Source organism: Phyllostomus discolor, chromosome 1 (genome assembly GCF_004126475.2).
Source record: "Phyllostomus discolor isolate MPI-MPIP mPhyDis1 chromosome 1, mPhyDis1.pri.v3, whole genome shotgun sequence".
NCBI classification, from domain to species: Eukaryota; Metazoa; Chordata; class Mammalia; order Chiroptera; family Phyllostomidae; genus Phyllostomus; species Phyllostomus discolor.
Genome location: NC_040903.2, coordinates 52,930,034 through 52,943,805, shown reverse-complemented (window position 1 = coordinate 52,943,805; position 13,772 = coordinate 52,930,034). Strand labels below are relative to the sequence as shown.

The window sequence follows — 13,772 nt, the reverse complement described above, 5'->3', positions numbered from 1 at the left end:
CATGGTTGCCTCAATAAGTCATAAAGTTTATCTACTATAATTCCAAGACTATTTGTAACAAATCCCAAGAGACCAACTATATAAATTTATTCAGAACACAATACCTTGGTAATTATATAGAAAATAAATAAATAAATAAAGCATTCTCATCTTTAAGTGTAGTGCTAGGAAATGCCACATATCAACCCTTTTACTCCTTGAGAATTGCCACTCCTCGAGGCACACAAACTCTAACAAATCTGACAAGAAAAAAATGTAGTAATGCTCCTGTCCTGTGAAGCAAATGCAACTCAGAAGTTGCTTGTTTTCAAATACTCCACACATCAATTAAAAGCGTCTTATCAGGACTGACAACCATAACAGATTTAGTGGAATTAAGCACAGGTCCGGATATGATGGAGGCATCCTAAGTTTCTAGCTCCCACAGACCCAAGTAAAACTAAATTTCTTTCAATTTGAGTTAAATGAGAGAAGCTGCAATTCATATTTCCAGAGGCAAGGGTGGCATATTTTCCAGTAAGTTTCTTGTTCTCATTTTACTATTTTAAGAATTCTGATCACTCCCAGGATTGCTGTGTGGCAAGATCTGAATTCTGGTGACTGATCATTTTCATGACATGATGCTTTACTAAAACTGTCTCAAAACACTGTTTTCATTCGCATTTAGCTACAGTGTATTTATACACAAAATACCACTTCAGTGGCGTTGTGCCAAGAAAAGAAATAGCTTGCTAGAATTTCAGTTGACTTTGTTAAAGGAAATTATTTTAAATTAATGTGGCTACTGAACTGCTGCCATCCTTAACCTCAGAAAATATATTCCTTCTAATTTTTGCTATGAACATTTATTTATTTAAGTTAAATTCCAGCTCATGAATGTTGACCATAAGGAGTCTAAACCTTCCTGCTACTATTTCATATTCTTTTTCTAAACAAGGGCAACCACATGTTTGCTGCATTAGTATGCACGGCCAAATCACCACCATTAAGTGAAATCATCTATGTATTTTTGGTAGAATCTTTAACAACTTCCACGCCCGTCAGTGAAATGGAACAAGGCTGTTTTGTTTTCAGAGAGCAACAAATTGATCTCTGGTTTACTAGATGGCGCTCAAAATATTTTTCCATATGTTTTTCCGCAAAGAGAATCTGACATCAGCATGGTTTACCTTTACCAGTGAATGCAGGCTTTTTTCAGCAAACACATCCCAGAGGAAGGTTAGGTCTTCCTGGCTATCCACGTGTGGCTGCAGCTGGGCTGGCAGGGCAGCCAACAGCTCATACAGACCTATAAAATGAAAATAAAACACAAAGTGTAATCTTAGAGTGATCTCATTCATTTCACTTAAGGTGTGTGTAAGTGACGGCTGGAACATGTCTTCTTTACTGGGTTAGTATTCTAGACCATTCTCCAAAGAAGCAAAAGAAGCATTTTGATTTTTCAATTCCAAATAAGTATGTATTAATGGGCTAGTTTTTAACTTTCACAGTTGTCAACATTCTGCAGTCCTCCAAGTTTACATAACCCAAGACAGAAAATGTGTACGAGCTTTCAATAAAAGAAAAAAAGGCATACATTCCTTTCCTTAATTGTTATTACATTCCCTCAATGTTAGCCAAAGAGTGAAATGAGTCATGAATAGGAAAAACTTCCTTAGAAGAGTAGAAAATTGACAGAATGGTCCACTAAAAAGGTTCTGTGGTTTTCAAATCGTTCCTTATATAGCTTCAAAAAACTGTACTATCTAATGTCCAAAATCAAGTTCTAAAAAGTAAGACAGAATAAACCATGATTTGTGCTTCATTATTGCAGTCTCCTATTTTTTTAAATAAAATACAGCAATTACATAGAGCTTAGTTTAAATTTGCCTCTAATCTGGGGGGCTCTGACACGTTCTGAAAGAGTTAAGGTAACAGATGGGGGAGCCATGACACTCCCCACTAGCAGCTTCCTAGGAGAAGACAGTAGTGCAGTGTTCCACTGTAGCACACTGCACAACCATCCATCTCGCTCAGAGGCTGTCAGACTCCTGTCCAAGCAATGCTGCAACGGTGCCTGCCTGGGACTCTTCAGGGAGGTGACCTGGCAGAAGTCAGTATCAACTCACAGCACATGTTTCAGTTTCCAGTGGGATTCCATGAGGTAAAAAGGACAGAATTCCTTTTATTTCTGTCTGCTGTCTACAAAAACACCAAGACCTCCTGGGACCTACAACACACGGGACTGTTCTTATTTCTGGTCTGAATAAATGCCACTGTTCAAACCACAGGGATAGCTTTGCAAGATAGTCAACAGCAAAGACTGGAGAGTTAATTATGGACTGGTGCTGATTAGTTTATCCATTATCTTCCTAAAGCATTAAATATTCTGATAATCAGTGACAATTCACAACCAAATGCATTAAGGCCCACTTTGAAAGTTAGATCATTTAACCTGAGAGACTTGATTAAATTCAAACATTCCTAGGGCTGTATTTGGTCAAAAATATCTAAAATCAGTAGAAAAAATTATATTCTTAAGTATTCTTAGTGGTTTACATTTATTCCCTTAAGTCTGGCATCCTTTGTAAACTAGCTCTTATTTGCAATTTAGTAAATACTGTTAAGGTCCCTCAACATAACAAAATGCATACAGGTCTCACTCCATTTATACACATGCACACACATCACACACATACACATTTAAAGTAATCACCATTGCCAAAATCAGTGCTTACAATACACTGATTACAATCGTTACAATACAAGGTTACAATACAAAATTATATAAAAAAGAAGAAAGTAGAATATCACTATTTTATTACTGATTTCAGGAATATTAAAAATAATTACCTATTCCGTGATATATGATTAGTTTAACTAATGCTACTAATTCAACTGTGAAATAATTTCTGAGGTATAGTTGTTGGGGAATTAAATGAGTTAATGCCTTAGAACAGACTCTGACAGATGGTAAGTATTCAATCCCTTTTATATGTAACTCAAGTTCAGCCATGTTACAATTGATCACTATTGTTATTCATCATTACTATTACTAAAAAAGCAAGAGTTTGGATCAGAGAGACCCCAGGTCTACACTTTAGGCACTCCACATAACTTATGTAAACCTTCTTTCCTTTAGACTTTGAAAAAGAAATGACATCTATGCGTGCGGTAAAATCGCATAGAAGAAAATACACACACACGCATGCACGCACGCACAAACAAGTACATGTACTGGGTTGACCAAGAAGCCCATTTGTTTTTTTCCATAAAGTAAAACACATTTTTCATTTTCACCAATAACTATTAATTTGGATATTTTGAGTATGTCACCACTTCCTGCTATTGGCTTCTAGTAGGTAGAGGTCAGGGGTGCTGCTAAACACCTTGCAATGCAAAAGAGAGCCCTGCAGCAAAGAATTATTTGGCCAAAAATTCATTAGTACCAAGAAACTTCGCAAACCACTTCTGACACATCTGATCAGTCACAGCACCTTTTCCATTCATTTATATGGATCTTTTTTTGCGATTCAGTTGCATTTTTACCTTTCTTGAAATAATAAAGCCTAATACACCAAAAATGTGTATTTTCTTGCATCTTCAATATTAAAATGGCTGGACAAAAATTCACCAATTTTGATAAGTTTTTTTCATATGCACGCTGACATGATTGCTGTCACAATACAATCTAACAAAACTGCTTTGAATAAAGTCAAAGACAACTAAGCTTGCCTAGAAACATCAAACAGAAAAACAAAAGGAATTTTTGGCCAACCCAGTAACACTGATGAAATCTGAAAATGGTCAATGGATTGTATCAATTACAATTCCCAGTTGTGATTCTCTACTATAGTTATACAAGTTACCATGGAGGGAACCGAGCCAAGGGTACACAGAATTTGTGTTCTCACAACATGTGAATCTACAGTTACCTCAAAATAAAGTCAAAACAAAAGAAGAAACTGTGGCAAATATGTCTGTTGCAGTAATTCAATGGAACAATGCCCATTTGGCTTCAAGGCTGGCAAAGAGTAAGCATTTGATAGAAAACAATGCTCTTCTTTCCTTAATTTGTCTCCTCTAGAACAAAAATGCCATTTTGATCGGATGGTTCGAAGTCAACACAACAGCTTAGCTACACATTCCTACTGGACACAATACTACACTCAAAACCACCCTGGGCTTTTACATACGCCAAGTGTTAACTTTATGCAAATACTGCTTAACTTTCTGTGGGAATAAGCCGTATTATGTGTAAATTAAAAATAATTTCTCTGTGAGCAGAAGCTCATAAGCTCGATTTTCTGTGTTTACTCATTTCATGTGGTACTAACTGACATGCCACCATGATTTGACACTTCAGTGACAACAGCACTCACTTCTCCTCAGCTCCCACATCTGGTAACCAGAGATCAGAGCCAGAAGAGATAGGCCAGTGCCCACCAGAAATTAAACAGATGGTGAAAACAGCTACCAGTACATATATAGATAGTCTCAATGCAGGCAACACCGCCTTTACTTACATTCAAGTACATCATATAGGCCCTAGAAACCATCTCAGCCCGTGCCTAAAACTTGGTGGATGCTATAAAATATGCTTTACTGTACTCCTACATTTAGTTCCCTGAGTTCTAATACTGAAGAACAGAGTGAAAATCAAATGTTTTAGTTCTTGAGATTCAGAGAATCAGGAGCTCAAAAGAGTGGCCTGGGCTGAAGACAAGTCTTTAGGAGTCATTAGCATATAGATGGTATGCAAAGCAGGGAGCCTATGTGAGTTCCCCAAGGCTGAGTACAGATGCAGAAGAAAGAACAAGCAGGACTGAGCCCTGGAGGAGAGGAGGGGCTGACTATCATTCAGAGAGGAGGGGTACTAGGAGTATGATGTCCTGGAAGCCAACTAGGGCAAGAAAGAATGAATGACTCTCTGTGTCAATTGCCACTGACGGGGCAGGCAGACCAAGGGCTGAGAATTGCCCACTGGCTTGAGCAATGTGGAGGTCACTAACTTTGGCTCTGTGGTGAGTGAAGACTGGGTGAAGAGCATCAGAAGTATAAAGAGACACGTTGGGAATAGCAACCACAGACAACTTTTACAAATATAGGCAACCCTCACAATTTCTTACTAAAGAGAATTGATGTTTGGGGAATAAGGGTAAAGAAGTTTTTTTCAAAATGAAAATAACAAATAACATATGTTGGTGCTACTGGCCTTAATCCACTACAGAGAGAAATTCTGACAATGTAAGAGAGGGAGGGACTTTCCAGAACTCTACCCTGAAGTGAAGGAGAAGGAGTGGGTCAGTGTGTGAGTGCAGGGATGGCTTCAGACAGAAGTGTGGAGAGTTCTCCCATGATTCCAAGGGGGCAGAATGTGGGTGGGGGTGGGAATATGTGGCAATTCCCTAATGACTGCTGCAGTACTTTCAGTAAACGATAAAACATGGTTATCTGCTGAAAGTGAGCGTACAAATTTGTATTTGAAAGAAAAGACTGGAAATGGTCAGCTGGAAGAGAACAGAAAAATGGATAAGGTAAGGAAGTCAAACTGGTATACACTAATAGCAATATTAAAATTTGAAGCTTGCATCCCCTTTGATCCAGTAATTCACTCATTTACTCATTCATTTTTGCCTCTAGGCAGCCAGGAGGCCCAGCTGCAGGACCTATATCTGACCATCCCCAGCGTTGAATCTAGGGAGAGAAGCCGGAAGGACAGGAAACAATTACTTCATTTTTGCTGTGTGTAGTTCTACACTGCTTGAATTTTTACAAAATACAGACACACCTGGTTTTATTGTGCCTCACTTTATTGTGCTTCACAGATGTTGTAGTTTTTACAAATTGAAGGCAAAACCTTCCACCAGCAAAAAGTTTAGGATTCACTTTACTGTGATACTTTATTGCGGCAGTAACGCCTTTGAGGTATGCCTGAGGACATTACTTCTGCAATTTTAAAAATTCCACTTCTGGGTAACACATCTGACATGAACCTTTTCCCAACAGTGTAGCTCACAACTTCCCCTTAAATTCTGCTTCAGCTACAGTGAACTGCTACTTGCTATACCCTGAAAAATATAATCGCATCCATGCAGCCTTCCACTGATTCACCAGATAATTAACTTCTGGTGACTTGTCCTGCTGGCACAGTCTCTCCTTCAGGACCTCTCAGATAATCTGAAAGAGAAAACAAGCAATGCTAACATTCTTACCTCAAAGTTTTAAGGCCAAGTTTAACTGAACACACTTGATATTTCAAGGGTGTGTGTGGAAAGCTGGCAAACTCCCCAATCCCTCTGCATTTCAAAATCCCACCTGATCCTTTCCCCACCTCACTCTGCAAAGGCCAAGTGATTACCATGTGCCAGCCACCAGTTGAGAACTGGGGATACGAAACAAAGTCATGCTGAGTGTAATGTACACTACACTGAACATAAGTGTCAAGTTGTGACTGTGAAAGCACTTTAATGAGGGAGGGGACTGTGGCACCATGGAAGGGTGGCAGTGGGAGGGCAACATTTCACCGAAAGCTTCCCAGGGACTGATGGCGATGCTGAGTTATGACGAAAGCACAGAGGTTAAGGAGGATGATGGGAAATAGAAAAACCTGGCAGGAAAAGAACCACACTTATGAAGGCCCTGGAATAGGATGCTTAGACCCTGGAGACAAATGACATAAACACAAATCCAACTCTACAACTGGTCTTAGTTAATACTTCTGTGCATCCATTCTTTTTAATCTGTAGAAAAGGTATAGTAGTACTAACCTTATAGCACTGTGATGAGGTTAAGTGAGTTATTTAGATGATATCTCACTTTAGCTGTACGACCTAGGTAAGCAGTTTTCAAAATAAAAATAAACAAATTCCAAATTAAATGCCAGACATGTGAGCATGTACCAGCATCAGGGAGACAGATTACAAAATGTAAGTTTCATGGTGCTGAAATACATTAAGGGTTTCTGCAATAAGCTATAAAGACAGCCCATGAAAGCTCCATGTGCTGGGTGAGGAGGAAACTAGAGAGATCAGAAATAATGAAGAAATGGCCACATACCCCTGACCCAAGTCAGTCTAGACATTAACATAGTAAAAAACAGTGGAAAGGAGAAAAAAATGACAAAATGTTCCTTCTTCTCAAACAGCTTAATAACTTTCAAGATCAACATAATACAACAAAGATTTATAAGAAACATCAATAACTATAATTTTGGTGACATCAACATTATTGTATCCATTGACAATGTCTAACAATATTAACATTGGCTTATGTATACTGTATACCAATGTGTGGTCCTATTTCAAAATCCAAATTAAAGCTCCTGGGAACCAGGGATTTGTCATTAATACCAATCACGCTGAAATAATTATCAACTGATCTTTCAAAATGCCTCCGATGATTCAGGAAAATAATATCAATCCCATTATTGAGATATTTACAAAGACTTTTCACTCCCTCCAGACTTCCAGTATTAGACGTAAGAAAGAAACATGTTGGAGATGCTGACTGACAAATGTTCACTCGAAGTATTCAATCATTGTACACAGATCTCTGGGCCCCTAACTCTCAGAGTGGCAGTGGAAAATGGTTCATTAGACATAGGATCAATGTTGACATTATAAGCTCTGCTATCCTCACTTTGGGGGCAGAACTAACTGTCAGGGAATCTAGGCTGCACCCAGAGAGTTGAGGCAAGAAAATTCATCTCAAGAGGTAGAACTCATTTTTTAAAAAAATCTTGCCTTTTCATTTAATATCAGATTGTCTGAAAATTGTTCTTAAAGTTCTTGATTTAATTACCATATTCATAAGAAAATGGTTCAAGAATTCCAATTCGCAGACTCTTAATTACAGATTAAGTGCTCGACATTTTTTGACAAATTGTTATCTTCCATTTCAAAGTTAAGAAGGAATACAAAAGAATTTTTTTAAAAACTTAAGGATATCCTTCACACAGAGATACAACATTCTCAGAAGACAGAAAAAGGTGCATCAGTCAAGAATTTATATCAAAAAAGTCACGAAAAAAGGCTTTACAGTTTTTGTATGCACTACTTCACAAAATTCATCTTTATTATAAAAATTATCCTCTGAAGCATTAAAATACAGTGTGGGAGGGAAACAAAGTAATGGATAAAAAAGAAGCCGGAAACATATTTATTTCCTACACAGACAAGAATAAAATCCTAATGCTTTGTAGAAAAGGAAAATTACCACAGTTGTCACACTTGTCAAACAATAGAGAGCTGTCTTTTCATCAATAAGACTAGCAAGCATAGACACACCATCTGGACTCCATTAAGAGCCATCCAAGGGCAAAACAAAAATACAAAAGCCTTTAACTGAAGTGCTTGTGGCTCAGAGAGCCTAAAGAGAATTAGGCAAACAAAGAATGTGAACTATGATTTTTACTAACTTGGATTAGACTAAATATGATTCATTTCTGCATATGTTGACCTGAAGCCTAAATGAACATAACGATGCAATTCAAAGTTACAAGAGGGCCTGATCGAAGTGATGAGTAGATAACAAGTCACAGTAGCCATGGTGACTAACTTTGAATCAGCAGGGAGGAGATCTCACCTGTCTGATGGGAACCAGCCACCATTCACTGAAGGAAGGGATAAAAGGAAGGGAAGCTGGAAGGTGAGGGCTTCTGCTGAGGGAGGAGTAGGATATTCAGGAGTAAAGAAATAAATCTTCAGATTAAATGACCGATATGACAGTAAAACTACTCGTGCATGTGGAAAACCACCCCCTCATACACTTGATCACAAAGCTGTGTGAGGGAGGCGGAGGTGCAGCCTCACGGCTCCATGTTTAGTGGGAGCTGAGGATGGACCGCTGGGTGAGGTGGATGTATGTACAAGACTGACTAAATACTCCTGAACTGAAGGGGGGAAGAATATCTCATTTTAAGTAAATGCACTATTGAATTTTAAACATATGTTAGTTATTAGACCATTAACACACTAGTAAGACCTAGTAGGAAGTGTTCTCGTTAAAGAATCTGGGCCCATATCTTAGCAATGGCACCTACTGCCACAGAAGCAAACCAGCATCAGCACACTATACCCACACATACTGAACAAAAACAACAGGGCCCAGGAGAGTCTAATTCACAGTAAAAAACTGTTAAATGGAGGAAAAGGTTTTACCATCTAAAAAATAAGACTAGAATTAAAAAAAATAGAACAGGAAAGTTATACCAACTTCTACCTTGCTATCATCAACATATAAGGTATCAATACATATTGTAGATATTCTGAAAACTCAAGGAAAAAGATGATAAAGTGTAAGTCACTGATCCACCTACATAAATTATAAAGAAATCTCTGTCTCTTTAAACAGGATTATTTATTTTCTATTGCTTTTTCATAATATCTGGACAAATATAAATTATTGGTTTTAAACTAAAGGAAATTAATGTTAAATTTTGACATTAAATCTCAAAACAATGCCATCTCTAAATTGTGAAAGCATTCACAAAGACAAGCATAAAGAAGTGGAAAAGCTTTTCTAGTTCAAAAACTGCTTCTGTAAAAATATGAAGTTTTGTACAAGACAGTAGTAATTCCTAAAAGAATAAAGGTAAATGGTTCAGAATTTGATGAAAGTGTTCCTGCAGTGAACAATTCACTCTTTTTGCAGATTCCAGATGCTCAACATTCCTGAATCAGAATGGAAAAATTTACTGTTAGTCTAGAGAAATTTAATATCACCATTCTTGTCATATCCTTCATAGCTTCATTATTAGAACAAGTCTGGGGAAGCTATAAACCTATGTTAAATGCTTAAAAAGATGTTCACTTTGTTCAGTCAGATTAGATAGTGTAACGAACCAAAATATTTAGAAATTGTATAGAAAAAGACTTGAGAAAAAGAAAAACAAATAGATATTTATTTGGTATTTTTTCCTGAGGTTTGATATTTGCATTCTGTACAGTATAGCAGGCACAGGACCAAAACGTTTTACAACAACCAAGAGCTAATAAACACTAAAGAACATATATCGACGCCCAGAACAACATTATAAAATTTTATTATATAATAAAATGGGATACATCAAGCTTTAAATTTTCCACTTTGTCAAAGGTAAAATAATCAGCACTATTCAGTGCCATTCATAACAGGACCCAATTTTTCTCATTTAAAGTATGTTTTATTTCCAAAAGTACCTATACTCCTAAGATACTTTAATACAACCCTGACAGAAGCATTCTCTTTGTTACACTCTCCCTCAACTGCAAATAACTTGTTTAGCAAGCTGAGTTTTTAAATATGTGGAACAATTTAAATAATGTAATATTGTTGTTGGTTTATACCATTACCTTAATGTCCATAAAATCAGGGGCAAGTTAACAGAAGACAAGAGCAGACACCTGTATATACCTTTCATTGTTTGAAGTGACCTCTGAGGTTTAAATAGGTTCCGATTTGCATTAACCAAGCCTCAGCAGTCAGAGGCCTTGGACATGACATCTACCACCACAGCAAAGATGACAGTATTTTAATTTTCAGCAGTACTTATCCAAAATATAAAGTCACAGAAAAATGAAAATTACTCCTAAAATTCATAATAATTATGACCTATAGCTGTCTTTCAGAAAAACTGATTACATTTATAAAATCTACATTTAACCAGTTACAGGGCCCCCTCATCTGGAATAGTCAGCAATAAAAGCTGAAGCACTGTACTTGTTTTATTGCAGTTAATATTATGATAGGATTCATTTCCATTCATTTCAATATTTATTATACATTTAAAACATAGCAGAACATGTAGTTAGACCAAGCCAAATAGTGTATCTGGATTTTAGCTTACACTGCAAAGCAGCAACCTAAATCTTAATTCTCATCACACTACTGTAGCTTCCACTCAGTGTAGTAAGTGGTAAGTAGTGGACAGACCAATAGGTGTTAACCTTAATCAGGAAGATAAGTACTAACAACAAAAACTGAGCACACAGCAGATGGCCTATTCGTTGTAGAGAATGATGCTGTAGAGTGGTAGGCGTTTCTCATAGAACAACTATTCTAACCAACAGAGAAAGAATGAGTGCTGAATAGCTGACTTGTGCTTCCCTGTTTTGCAATGAAATGAATAAAAAAATACCTCGTATATAGTTGACCCTAGCAAACAGTAGCTGCCATCATCATCTTTATCTTCTCAGAGGCTTCTTAATTATTGATTAAAAGAAAATCTCCTAGGCAGAGTCCAAGAGACAACTGTCTTCAATGGCTTTCTTTTCAAGTACAGAAGCTCCTCAGTTTGTAATGGGTTTGTATCCCAAAACAGTATTTTCAACTTATGGTGAGTAAGTCAAAAATGCACGTTGTAAACCCAACCCACCAAATATCATAGCTAAGCTGAGCCTACCCTAAATGTGCACAGAACACTTACATTAGCCTACAGTTGAGGCAGTTACCTGAATTTCAGCTCAAGAGTAATTGCCTTCATCTTCTCACCAGAAGCAGGAGACATGGATGAGCATTTGGCAGACATGATGGCATGGGAAGATACAAAACACAATATCCAAAAAACAGCCCACATACAACACAGCAAACTGCAAGTACTCAGCTAAAGTGAATAGTGATTGTTTGCCTTTGTGATCAGTGGCCTGACTGGGAGCTGGGCTCCCAGCCTCTGCCTAGCATCACAGGAGAGTCTCAAACCCCATATTACCAGCCTGAAAAAGGATCAAAATCCAAATTTGAAATACGATTTCTACTAAATGCATATTGCTTTTGTACCATCTTTACATAAAGTCCAAAAATCGTAAGTCAAACCATGATAAGTCAAGGACGGTCTGTGTTCCCCTGAAATATCCTTCATGTTATCCCCAAGAACAATCTATTACACACACCTGATGATGTAACAGTTGCACTCTGAAGGAACTTCATGCTATCAAAAATGTACTAATCACTCTTGTTTCAGTGCAGAAAAGATGGGGTAGGAGAGACAGCTCCCAGCTAATAGCTGTGGTATTCCATGCATGAATTTTTAATAGTAAAGTAACCTAAGTTATAACTATATTTTCATTTGGCTAAAAAGAACACACTGGTGGTTCTCAACTGATAACCACAAACCTAAGTGCTTCCTGGCCTTTCAGCCCACACAAGTCTTCTTTAAACAGCTTGCACTTTTGTTTGTAATAATATTTAAGGGGTTAAACCCCCCCCAAAAGACCTGCCAGCTCAATCTGTGAAAATGTAAGAGAATATGTGGAAAGAAACCTAATATACATAAAGAATTGAAAAAGTAGCATTTCAAATCAGTTAAGTAGTGAGAAATTCAGAATGCGAAATCCCTGGATTACCATTTCAGGAAAAATGAAATCAAACAAACTAGATCCTTCCATAATGAAGCCAATCACTAATCATCTCTTTACATTTAAATTGTGTTGTAAAAATTCAGTCCAGCTACCTCTGCTATTGTAAAATACTTTCATAATGTTCGCAATGGTGATTTTTCTACAGTCCTCACTTGTCAAGAAGCAAAACAAACTATGTACACTTTAGGCCCTCTGTCTCACATCTTAAACACATTTAATTAACCTTCCTAACAGTATTCTAAAATTTAGGAGGTTCAAGTGTGGTACATTAGAAAAAGAAGTGTAACATTTAATATGAGTTTTGGCAAATTAAATATTTAAAATTTTATCAAGATTTCAATAGATGGCCCTGGCTGATGTGTCTCAGTGGATTGAGCACTGGCCTGTGAGTCAGAGTCAACTGGTTCGATTCCCAGTCAGGGCACATGCCTGGGTTGCAGGCCAGGTTCCCAGTAGAGGGTGTTGCTTAAGAAGCATTTATGTTTCTCTCCTTCCCTTTCTCCCTCCCTTCCCCTCTCTCTAAAATAAATAAATAAAATATTTTAAAAATATTTCAATAGATATGCAATGGTTATTTAATCTCATCTACACTGAAACCACATCCTTGGGTTGATCTCCATTTTACTGTAACTGCAGACTATTTATTCATCACTTGGGTTGTCTTCCAAGGAAAAAAGAGTCATGTTTTTTGAATGACAAATTCCAAAAGCAATCTAAGCCCACTAAATGAGGTTCATATTACCAAAGAGAAAAGAATGATTTAACGTTGAAAACATTACAGAAACAGGAATCTGAAATGCACCCAAGACAATCCCTCAATCCATACAAGTCACTCTAACTGTCACTAACCCCTTTTTTAGGATAGACCACCATGATTGTGCCTGGATTTTAAAAGCAGGAAAAAAAATGTCTTCTGTGACAATGAAGGATATCACAATACAAAACCTAGGCTAAGTCAGCATGACATATACACAAACATATATGGGAACTAAGCTACAAAAATATACTCCCAATATAACTATTTGTTTTTAAGATTTTACATGTTTATTTATTTATTTATTTAGAGGGAAGAGATGGGAGAAAGGGGAAGAAACATGATCTGAGAAAACATCAATTGTTGCCCTCCCACCCGCACCCCAGTACAACCAGGGTACAACCAGGACACCAGGCCCACAACCCAGGACGTGTCCTGACCAGGAATCGAACCAGTGACCTTTTGTTTTGCGGGATGAAGTTCAACCCACTGAGCTATGCTGGCCAGATCCAATAAACTATTGTTACTTAAGTCATAAGAACACCAAAAATTATTCCTTGTAATTTAAATGTCACTTAATGTGGCATGCTCTCCTGATTAAGAGAAGGCTGGGGAAGTGAGTGCAACAGAGCACATTAATTCTTTCATATTACTATTATTATTATTGAGATAAAGTTGACATACAACACACATATCATTAC

The 13,772-nt window shown here is 37.3% G+C and overlaps 1 protein-coding gene across 3 annotated transcripts in view; it reads right to left on the bottom strand.

The window, feature by feature from the left end:
- The window catches only part of MPP7 (membrane palmitoylated protein 7), a 246,052-nt gene that overhangs the window by 155,204 nt on the left and 77,076 nt on the right, over positions 1-13,772 (bottom strand). For 2 of the 3 annotated variants that reach the window (XM_028507783.2, XM_028507784.2), the window contains exon 3: positions 1,170-1,288. In XM_028507783.2, the coding sequence (XP_028363584.1) occupies positions 1,170-1,288 (119 nt within the window). The remainder of the gene's footprint in view (positions 1-1,169; positions 1,289-13,772) is intronic. The other variant, XM_036022593.1, reaches the window with a different exon arrangement.